The sequence below is a fragment of the Mustela erminea genome, chromosome 6 (genome assembly GCF_009829155.1).
Source record: "Mustela erminea isolate mMusErm1 chromosome 6, mMusErm1.Pri, whole genome shotgun sequence".
Classification (NCBI taxonomy): domain Eukaryota; kingdom Metazoa; phylum Chordata; class Mammalia; order Carnivora; family Mustelidae; genus Mustela; species Mustela erminea.
Window position 1 is genome coordinate 35,108,257 of NC_045619.1, and position 11,597 is coordinate 35,119,853.

The 11,597-nt window shown below is 43.3% G+C and overlaps 1 protein-coding gene and 1 long non-coding RNA gene across 2 annotated transcripts; one reads left to right on the forward strand and one right to left on the reverse strand.

Annotated features, from left to right (window-relative positions):
- Window positions 1–3,296: 3,296 nt before the first annotated feature.
- On the forward strand, window positions 3,297–4,574 carry LOC116593073. Its single transcript, XR_004286731.1, has 3 exons — window positions 3,297–3,348; window positions 3,627–3,699; window positions 4,525–4,574. It is a non-coding gene; the product is annotated as an uncharacterized LOC116593073 (long non-coding RNA).
- A 4,754-nt stretch (window positions 4,575–9,328) lies between these two features.
- Window positions 9,329–10,013, reverse strand: LOC116593072 (cTAGE family member 9-like). Its single transcript, XM_032346871.1, has one exon. It carries the CDS (start codon window positions 10,011–10,013, stop codon window positions 9,381–9,383), a length of 633 nt encoding a protein of 210 aa, XP_032202762.1. The 3' UTR covers window positions 9,329–9,380.
- Between the last annotated feature and the right edge of the window lie 1,584 nt (window positions 10,014–11,597).

The window sequence follows — 11,597 nt, forward strand, 5'->3', positions numbered from 1 at the left end:
TACTGTAGCAGGCATATTGCATATCTCTGCTTGATTTAGCTCTCTGGATGGGATGTTGTCCTGGGTCTTTGTTTTGGGATACCTTCCTCTGTCTATTGGTTTTCTCTAAGTCTCTCCATTTGAATGCTTTAAGCAAGTCAACTAGATTTCCTGGTCTTGAACTTCTTGACCTGTAGAACGAAGTCCCTGTGATGCTCTGCAGTGGCATGTTCCCTGCTCAGGAAGGCTGTGTTCATGTCACTTGAAGGCTGTCTCTAACCTGTGTTTTGAGAGCAATACTCTTGTGGCTCAGCTGCCTTTTCCCTAAGGCATGTCCTGGGCAGTGGTTCTGTTGGTTGTGAGCAGGGTTCACTCCCGCTGGGGTTAGTGGGGCAGTCAGGGGGTCCCTTGGGCTCGAGTTGAGCCAGACCAGCATTGGCAAAAGATATAGTTGCACCACACTGTAGGACAGTTGTCTTGTGATGTTCCCTCAAAAGGTTTCTTTGGTGGGAGGGGCCTGCTCTCAGAGCAGATACTGGCCTCCAGCCCACGGCTAAGGTTCGAGATATTTCATATGTGTGGGTATCTTCTTGTTTCCGTAGGTCAGGGGTCACTGTAGAGTGCCTGGCTGGTCCCTGTGATGGTTGCTTGAACACTGTTTCGGAGGGGCTCTGGCCAGGAAGTATTGGTGGGGGCCGTTCTGCACAAGGAAGCAAGGACTCCTAGTGCTAACAATGTTGTTCAGATCTGTTTGGGGAGACGACCTGTACATACTTTGGCAGGGATGTTGAGGCAAGGAGCAGTGCAGGATGAGCGGTAGCAGCAAGGCCCATTGTGGGAGGTAACCTGCAGCCAAAGAAAACTCCTCCTCGGCCCTCACTGGGTTTGGAGGCAGGCAAGTTGGCAGAAGGGAGCCAGTTGGGTTAAGAGTACTGAGCTGGTTTCCAAAGGCCTCTGAGAATCTCAGCTGGTGGGCAGGGATGGGAAGTTGCACTAGCTAGTTGCACTAGCTCCAATGTTCCTGGAGAAAGTCCCTCAACAATCCCCTCAAGCACATGCTCTGGGATTAGTCCACAATCTCCCTTTGGTGTACCTCCATCATTTTTCAAACCATTCTGCTCTGCTTTCCTCCCGAGGGCTGCTTATTTGATAGTCCCTTGAAGGGCAGCTGTGCAGGACTCAGTTTCCTCTTATCCTCCTGTGCCTTCCAGATCTGAGCCTACTGATGCCTAAAGTGCCAGGTATTACGTGCCTGGAGATTGGAAGAACTCACAGAATTTGGCTCCTTTGGTTTGCAAAGCCAAATGTGATGGGAATCTGTCTTCCTTGTCTGGGATCCCCATGCCTGGATTGCCTCGTGTGACTCTCGGCTTTTCTCTACCCTCTTCATCCATGGCATCTCTCCCTCCCAAGCACAGGTGCACAGGTGGCTTTGGATCCTGATGGCATCTTTAAATTTTCTATTCTCTTGATCTAGCCACTTTAGAGCATTTCGCTGTAGAGAGTCTGTTGTGCCAGTTTTGGGATAATTTTCTGTGTTACTGACTCTGTTGTCGGTGCTGTGTAGATGGATCCATGGGACAGGGTGAGCATAGGATCCTCCTACTCCACCATCTCCCTGGACGTTGTTCCTCTGTTCACTACAGCATAATGTTGTTGTGGACACTGTCCACATTAGTTTTCAGAGCTAGAGCTTTACAGATGTTGGTCTCTCCAATGGGAGTCTTAAAAGGTGGGGACCCGGATGTGGAATTCAAATCTTTCCATGCTCAAGAAGACGTTGGCAGTTCCCATGTCCTCTTGAGTATGTGTCTCAGCCTCTCCTGTTTCAAAATGGGTTTTTCTTATTTATCGGATGTATACCAGCAGCTCAGCTAGTTTGGATTTCTTTCAGAGCTCATGGTCCCATCCTGGGCTGCACATTCAGTGTGTCCTTGGAGGAGGTGAATTCCGGAGTGTCCCATGTAGCCCTCTTGAACTGGTACCCACTCTTGTATCTTCTCATTTTTTCTCCCTGGACGTGTTAATATCAAGAGATCTATATCTTCCGTTCTGGGGACTTGCCCTTTAGCCTGCTATTGAAGTTTCCTTTTATATTTTTAAATTCATTTATTGGAATCTTCAGAACCAGAATTTGTCATATTTTTCTTTGTTTGTTTGTTTGTTCAATGACTTCTGTTCACTGAACTTCTCCTTTGCTCATGCATTGTTTCTGTGTTTATTGAGTTGTCTGTGGTCTCTTGAAATTCCCTGAAGTTCCTACATTATTTTGAATTCTTTGTCAGGCAACTAAGAAGTTGCCATTTTTCGGTGGTTAGTTCCTGAAAAATTATTGTGTTGCTTGACAGTATCATGTGTTTTGTGAGAAAAGAGTACTTATTGTTGATAGGTTTCTATGTATGAATAGGTACTGTTCAGTTTCAAAATATTCTTACAAAGGCCATTTTGATTGCCAATTCCTCAAATATATTTTGAATAGTTACTATGCACTGAGCATTGCTAATTGTCCTTTCAGGTAGAATTGTGTCCCAACAAAGTCCCCCCCCCCACACACACTTAAAGCCCATTCCAATCTTACAAGGATAAGGTGGCCTTTTTGGAAATAGGGTATATGCAGATATGGCCAAGTTAAGATGAGGTCCGTAGGGTGGGGTCTGATTCCTAATGACTGTTGTCCTACAGGGAAGAGAGGAATTTGGACACACACACACACACACACACAAACACACACACAAAAAGACACACGCACAAAACAGATAAGAAACAATGTCTCAAGTGAAGACAAAAGAGACCAGGAGAAAGCCATGTGCCAATAGATGCAGATTTAGTAGTAAAGGCATTGGCAACCCAGCATACCCAAGGATAGATGGCCTTCACCAGAATTTAGGAGAGGAAGGAGTTCTCCATCCCATATATGAGAGAAAGAATGGCCCAACCGACTCCTTATCTTTGGCCTTCTTTCCAGCACTGGGAGAGAATAAACTTCTGTTCTTCTGAGCCATCCAATTGCTGGCACTTAGGCATAGCGGCCCTAGAAAACGCATACAGGATTCTGTATTCTAACACTGAAATATAGGTATATATTTAAAGGGAAACTGGAAAAAGCTCAACGATTTGATCCATTTGGGAAGTCAGATGATGCCACAGCTCGTTCAGCTCTAGGTCTATAGTTTGTATCTTTAGAACAGGATTATAATTATGACTAACGTGGGCCACTTTATTTACTAGTGAAACAAGACTCTGTCCCAGGACAGACATGTAAGGAACTTACCATATTACTGAGAGGGCCAGACATATACCGTACCCACCCTGCACAACAAGTGCAGTCACTATAAAATGATTTTGTTGCAGGTGGTGACACTGGTCCAGGTATGATGCCCTACAAATTTCTAGTGAAGGAGAGGCTCTACTTGATTGGAAACACTTCAGGGCAGAGGCATGAGTGTCGAATCATTTTGATTTGAGAATTTAAAAGACTACAACCTTAAGGAGAAGGACTTGCCAAGGTAACCATGTGGATAGAGCCCCAGAGGCAAAAAGCCCATGAGAGTGGGCTATTAAAGACCCATGCTCTTGTCTATGCTTACATTTTTCAGGGGTGACAAATGCCCTGGGCAAAGTTCTGACCTTGGAACCCTATTTTCCAGGCTTTTAGAAAGGATGCAGCCTCGGAAGCTACAGAGAAGGCTTTCTACACACGGTATCCTCAGGACAGACAAGGTAAGAGGAAAACAAAAGAAACAACAAAACAGAGCATCAAGTATTTCACCCCACCCTGAATATCTTCCCACTTATCACCACTCACTCTCAAGAAACTCATGCTTGAGACAGAAAAGTATATTTCGTTTGTTTTCACTGCTGCAAGTTCCAATAGGAATAGCCAGAGCCTGTTAGAAGTTAAGACTCAAGTTGGTATTTTAGAGTGAGAAACTGAGGTTGAGACTGATGAGCCTATGGGAAGAAAGATCACAAGGGAATGTGCCTAGACCTTAGAAACAGTGGTTCTTTGGCAAGTGCCCATCCCCTGTTTCTTTGGACGAAGCACAAAGACTAGAGAAGGGGATGTAAAGCCCTAGATACGAGGAGAAAAGAGTAGTGCTTGGCTTCCCTCAGGTGATCTAAAAAGTGGCAACAAGCCCGATGGGGAAACCGATGAACCAAAATGGCATCCAGGAGAGTCTTAGTTAAAGGAGTATGAGGTCAAGCATACCAAGTCATGAACTGCCAGAGTAGTGTGGCAAGATAACCAAGGTTCCTGAGCACTCAAACGCCACCAAAGTTTCTGAATTGTTGGGCGCACCAAGGCACTCTCATAGAAATCAATCCTACTGGCTTGAGGGGAACGATGTTTCTGAATGTATGGGTGGATTGGGTTGGCTAAGAGTTTGTTGTCTGTGTTGATCAGAGCTATGGGCCTGTCATTCTCCATTTGCTTTTGTTTTTGTTTTCACATTTTTTTTTTTAATCTAGATTTGGTACCAGAGTCATTCTAAGCTGGTAGAATGACTTTGAAATTTTTTCCATTCTTTTTTAATTTGCTGGAAGTGATGGAGAAGAATAGATATCAACTCCTTAAAAGTTTGATAGACTCCACCTTTGAAGTCCTCTGGTTCTGGAGTTTTGTTGGGAGTGTTCTGATTACTGATGACACATCATTGCTGGTAGTTTTCTCAAAATCTTTTTTTCTAGCTGTTTCAGTGTCGGGCAGTTCAATGTTTCTACAAATTTGTCCATTTCTTCTAGGTTACCCAGTTTCATAGCACATAATTTGTATGATAGTCTTTCATTGTACTTTCTTTTTCTGTGGTTTCAGTTATTGTTTCCTATATTTCATTTCTCTGTATGATTCCTCTGCCCCTTTTTTTGAAAGTCTGGCTAAGGGCTTATCCAGGTTGGGAATCCTTTCAAGGAATCCCTTCCTTGTTTCACATATTTGTTGTTGTATTGCTGTTCTTTTAGTCTATATTTTCTTTATTTCTGTTGTAGTCTATTATTACTTCCTCCTACACGTGTTGGGTTCTGTTGTTGTTCTCGCTCCATTCGGTGGATTATTTGGGTATTCATTTTAGGTTTTTCTTGCTTTGTGAGGTAGGCCTGTGTTGCTCTCCAGTTTCCTTTTAGTGCAATGTGGGCTGCATCCCATGGATTTTGGACCATTGTGTTTCCACATTTTCATTTGTCTCCATGTATGTTCTTGTTGCCCCATTGAGTTATTGATGGACCCCTTCAGTCATTCAGTGTTACTGAAGCTCCCTGTAATGGTGTTCATTCCATATTTTTTCCTGTGGTTGATGGCTACTTTCATAAACTTTTTGTTAGAAAAGATGCGTGATACGACTTCAGCGGCCTTGAATTTAGACCGACTAGTTTGTGGCCTCCAATGTGATGTGATTTGGAGAATGTTCTATCAGTACTGGAAAAAAAAGTGTATCTTCCTGTTCTAGGCCAAATGTCAAATATATCTGTGAGAGCCATCTAGTCCAATATATCCTTCAAAGCCACATTTTCTCAAGGATTTTCTGTCTAGATGACCTATCAATTGATGTAACTGGGCTGTACAAGGTCCCTGCTCTTATTGATTACTCTGAAAAAGTTCCTTGTATTTTTTTTGAAAGATTGTATTTATTTATTTGACAGAGATCACAGGTAGGCAGGGAGACAGACATGGAGAGAGGGGGAATCAGGCTTCCCACTGAGCAGAGAGCCCCATGCAGGGCTCAATCCCAGGACTCTGGGATCATGACCTGAGCTGAAGGCAGATGCTTAACCCACTGAGCCACCCAGGTGCCTCCAAAGTTCCTTGTTTTTAATAGCTGCTGTATGTATTGGGGGGCTCCCATGTTCGGTGTAGAAATATTGACATCTTTTATATGTTCTTGTTGATTATCTGCTTTGGGATTACGTAGTGTCCTTCTTTGTCTCATGTTTCAGGCTTTGTTTGAAAGTCAATTTTGGGTCTGCTGTAAGTATTTCTACCCTGGCTTTCTTTTCACTTCTGTTTACATGGCCAAAGTTCTTTCCAAACCTTCCCTTTAAATGTACATCTGCCTGTAGTTCTGAAATATGACTTTTGTGTGCGGTATATAGACGGGTCTACTTTTATCCATTCTGTCACCTTATGTCTCTGATTTTAGGGTTTGGCTCATTTACATTTAAAGTAATAGTTGATCTCTCTCTCTGTCTCTGTCTCTGTCTCTCTCTCCCTCTCTCTATATATATCTATTTTTGTGTGTATTTTTTGCCACTTTCCTTTTTTTTTTTTTTTTAGGTTGTCTGTGCTGTTCTTCATTATTTCCTCTCTTGATCTTTCTTTCATGGTTTGCTTGATTTCTTTAGGCTATCCTGAGCTTCTTTCTTGTGTGTTTTTTGCAGATGTGTTACCAGTTTTTGATTTGTAGTTACCATTCTGTTTATATAGAACATCCTATGCATATTGCAGTCTATGGTGAGTTGATGACTGCTTAAGTGTGAATCAAATATTCACACCTGTCTCATCCACGGGTTAGGTATGGTGTGTGATACTTTACTTCTTTTTATGGTATGCTTCCCTTGACCAATTTTTAGAGATGTATTACGTTTTATTGCTTTTGTGCTTCTTTCTTTTCTTCCTCCTACATATGCTCTTTCTTTTCTCCTCAAAGACTCTCCCTTAATGCTTATGGTACAGATGTTTAGTGATCTTAATACCTTTAACTTTTGTTTGAGAAATTCTCTCTCTCCTTCTCTTCTGAGTGACAGCCTTGTTAGATAGAGTGTTCTTGGCTGGATTTTGTTTGTGCTGTTGTTTTGGTTTCATTTTTCTGCTTTCTGTACATCAACTGTATCTTCTCACTCAATCACAGACCAAAGGTTGAGCTGAAAAGTCTGTCAAAACCCTTCTTCTTTTCTCCTTTTGCATTTTTTGCCCCTTTTTTATTAATATTTTTAAATTTTTTCAGCATAACAGTATTCACTATTTTTGCATCCCACTCATTGCTCCATGCAATCCGTGACCTCTCCAATACCCACAACCTGGACCCCCCAACCTCCCAACACCAGCCCCTTCCAAACCCTCAGATTGATTTTCAGAGTCCATAGTCTCTCATGGTTCACCTGCCCTTCCAATTTCCCTCACTTCCCTTCTCCTCTCCATGTCCCCTTGTCCTCCATGCTATTTGTTATACTCCACAAATAATTGAAACCTTATGATAATTGACTTTCGATGCTTGACTTATTTCACGCCGCATAATCTCTTACATTCCTCTCCATGTTGCTACAAGAGTTGGGTATTTATCCTATCTGATGGAGGCATCATACTCCATAGTGTATATGGCCCACATCTTCCTTATCCATTCGTCTGATGAAGGGCATCTTGGTTCTTTCCATAGCTTGGCAACCGTGGCCATTTGGACTATAAACATTGGGGTAGAGATGGCCCTTCTTGTCACTACATCTGTATCCTTGGGGTAAATACCCAGTAGTTCAAGGAAGGGTAGTGGGAAGATCTATTTTTAATGTCTTGAGGAATCTCCACACTGTTAGCCAAAGTGGCTGCACCAAGTAGCATTCCCACCAAGATTGTAAGAGGGTTCCCCTTTTTCCACATCCGCTCCAACACATGTTGTTTCCTGTCTTGCTCATCTTGGCCAGTCTTAGTGGTGTAAGGTGGTATCTCATGGTGGTTTTGAATTGAATCTCCCTGATACCTAGTGATGATGTACATGTTTTCATGTGTCTGACAACCATTTTTATGTCTTCATGGAAGAAGTGTCAGTTCATATCTTCTGCCCATTTTTTGATATGATTGTCTTTTTTGTGTGTGAGTTTCAGCAGTTCTTTATAGATCCTGGATATCAACCTTTTGTCTGCCCTGTTATCAAAACAGACACATAGACCAGTGGAACAGAGTAGAGAGCCTAGATATGGACCCTAACTCTATGGTAAATTAATCTTCGACAACACAGGAAAAAAAATTCATGGGAAAAGAGACAGTCTCTCCAATAAATGGTGCTGGGAAACTGGACAGCTACATGCAGAAGAATGAAACTCAGCCATTCCTTACCCCATTCATAAATATAAACTCCAAATGGGTAAAAGATCTCAACGTGAGACAGGCATCCATCAGAATCCTAGTGGAGAATATAGGCAAAACCTCTGCGATATCAGCCACAGCAATTTCTTTCAAGATATGTCTCCAAAGGCAAAGAAAACAAAAGCGAAGATGAACTTTTGGGTCTAAATCAAGATGAAAATCTTCTGCCCAGCAAAGGAAAGAGTCAAAGAAACAAAGAGGCAACCCACAGAATGGGTGAAGGTATTTGGGAAGGACAGGACAGACAAAAGCTTGATATGCAGGGTCACTTGCTGCTTTTAAAATGATTTCTTTTCACCCCCTTTTTGCCATTTGGATTACGAGGCATTTTGTGGTGGGTAGCTTGGGAAGATTTTGTTGGGGGCTCCTTGTGCATCCTGGATGTGGACTTTGGTTTCCTTCCCCAGATTCAGGAACGTTTTAGCTATGACTCGTGCAAATAACTTTTCTGTCCCCTTCCCACTCTCTCTTCCTTAAGGCATCCCTGTAATGTCCACGTTACTACACTTGATTTTGTCACTGAATTCTCCAATCGTATTTCATTTTTATCATAGTTTTCTACTCTACACTTCAGCTTGATTGTTTTCCGTCATTCTGCCTTTTGAATCACTGATCCTTCTGCTTGCTCTCATCTCCTGTGTGCTCCATGTAATGTGTTTTTGGCCCATTTCCCTGTATTTTAGGTTTAACAGATAGAGGAAAGTTAAGGGGGCAAGGAAATTTATACAGTCATGGAGATGAACATATGAACCTCCCCCCGCGCCCCCTCAATTGAAATTAAAACAGTACATACTGGAGGGAGGTGTGACTCCCTTACGTATGACTGGTCAATGTTGGGAAAACAAAAGCAAAACAATATTGTTGATAATAATTACAAGTCTCTCTTGCTACATTACATATATTTGTAAACTATAATACAATATTACAGAGAGAATAAATAAAAAAAAATAGTTCCCCTATCAAAGACTACCGTCAGTAGCCTTGGCAATGTAAGAACTTGAGAAATCTAAGGCAGCAGAGTAAAAGATAATTCGCTTCTAAGGAAAGTATGTCTTTCAGTACTATGAAAGCAAGTCCACACTTCTGGGAAGACCAAGAAAGTCCCAGAGTGCTGAGTGTGGTTCCAGGACAGGCAATAGTGTTTCGACGTGGGGGAGTCAATGATGAAGGAGCTGTGTGCTGTGTCTAGCCAGTGAAGATGGAAGAACTCACTCCGGGGAGGACAAACCTTGCACCCACCGGCCATCGTGACCCGCAGATAGACATTGAAGTGGAGGAACAAAGCCGGGCAGGTGGGAGGCCGGAGTGGAGGGGAGGCAACAGCACTGCTTTAAGCCCCAGGCCCACTCCCAGGCCAAGGAGCAGCAGGGCTTGGCTCTTGGTCTCTAAGCAGGTTTGGAAAAGCTCCCTGTGATTTCACGAAAGTCATCATGTCTTCTAGGACCTGCAGGTCTTTGAGCATCTCCATCATCTGCTCTTCTTGCCTGGATCTTTTGGCTCTCTCTTCCTCCAGGTCTCGACACAGAGAATGGAGTTCCTTCATCAGCATCACGTTGGTCGTCGTCGCCTTTCTGTACGAGTCTGCAAGGCTGGAGATATCGAATGACTCTTTCTCCAGTTTGGCCTTTTCTACAGATGATTGGATTGCTGCATGCTCCTTCTCAGCTACAGAAACCTTGTCAATGAGGTGGCATTTCTCCTCAATCCCTGCAGCCAGTGCTTCTGCCAGCTGCTTCTCACGGTTCTCGTAGGAGTGACTTCTAACAGACTGAACAAGTCGGCATAGAAAGAGGAGACCCACCAAGAAGCCAATGACAGGCGGACACAGCAGTGTCTCCCACTGGAAGCTGTGGAACATCAGCCGAGGACTCGAGTCACTTGGCAGCAGCTTCGCCATCATCTCATCCAACTTCCCAAGCATCAGTTCAAAGCCATGCTCCAGAGAGCCTGGCAGCTGCTCCATGGTACTGCTCGACCACAGGACAAGTGATGGTCACCGTGGATCCGGTAGTCACAACACACCCTCAACATTCCTCGTGGAACCCAACCAGCAACGGCATTCCCATGGAGTCAGGTATATGGCAGGGTGTGGGGGAGGGGGGGCGGGGGAGATTAATATGCTCGTCTCCAGGACTGTCTAATTTGGCTTCCCCCTCCCATTCTTACCTCTATCTGTTGAACCTAAAATACAGGGAAATGGGCCAAAAAACATTACATGGAACGCACAGGAGACGAGAGCAAGCAGAAGATTCAGTGATCCGAAAGACAGAATGATGGAAAACAATCAAGCTGAAGTGTAGTGTGGAGAAAGTATGATAAAAATGAAATACGATTGGAGAATTCAGGGACACCATCAAGTGTAGTAACGTGGGCATTACAGGGATGCCGGAAGGAGGAGAGAGAGGTAAGGTTATAGAAAACTTATTTGCACGAGTCATAGCTAAACGTTCCTGAATCTGGGGAAGGAAAATAAAGTCCACATCCAGGATGCACAAGGAGCCCCCAACAAAATCTTCCCAAGCTACTCCACTACAAAATGCCTCGTAATCCAAATGGCAAAAGGGGGTGAAAAGAAATCATTTTAAAAGCAGCAAGAGACCCTGCATATCAAGCTTTTGTCTGTCCTGTCCTTCCCAAATACCTTCACCCATTCCGTGGGTTGCCTCTTTGTTTCTTTGACTCTTTCCTTTGTTGGGCAGAAGCTTTTGATTTGATGAAGACTTTCACAAAGTTCATCTTCACTTTTGTTTCCTTTGCCTTTGGAGACATATGTTGAAAAAAGTTGCTGTGGCTGATATCGAAGAGGTTACTGCCTATATTCTCCTCTAGGATTCTGATGGATGCATGTCTCACGTTGAGACCTTTTATCCATTTGGAGTTTATCTTTGTGGATGGGGAATGGAATGGTCAAGTTTCATTCTTCTCCATAGAACTGTCCAGGTTTCCTGGCACCATTTATTGAAGAGAATGTCTTTTTTCCCTGTATACTTTTTCCTGTGTTGTCGAACATTATTTGACCATAGAGTTGAGGTTCCATATCTGGGCTCTCTACTCTGTTCCACCTGACTATGTGTCTGTTTTGATGCCAGGACAGACAAAAGGTTGATATCCAGGATCTATAAAGAACTCCTGAAACTCACACAGAGAAAACAGACAATCATATCCAAAAAGGGGCAGAAGACATAAACAGATACTTCTCCCATGAAGTCATACAAATGGCTATCAGACACAAAAAACATGTTCATCATCACTGGCCATCAGGGAGAGTCAAATCAAAACCACCTTGTGATACCACCTTACACCACTAAGACTGACCAAGATGACAAGGACAGGAAACGACAGGTGTTGCAGAGGATGTGGAGAAAGGGGAACCCTCTTACACTGTTGGTGGGAATGCAAGTTGGTGCATCGACTTTGGAGAAGAGTGTGGAGATTCCTCAAGAAATTAAAAAGAGAGCTTTCCTATGATCCTCCTGCTGAACTACTGGGTATTTACCCCAAGGATACAGATGTAGTGACAAGAAGGGCCATTTCTACACCAATGTTT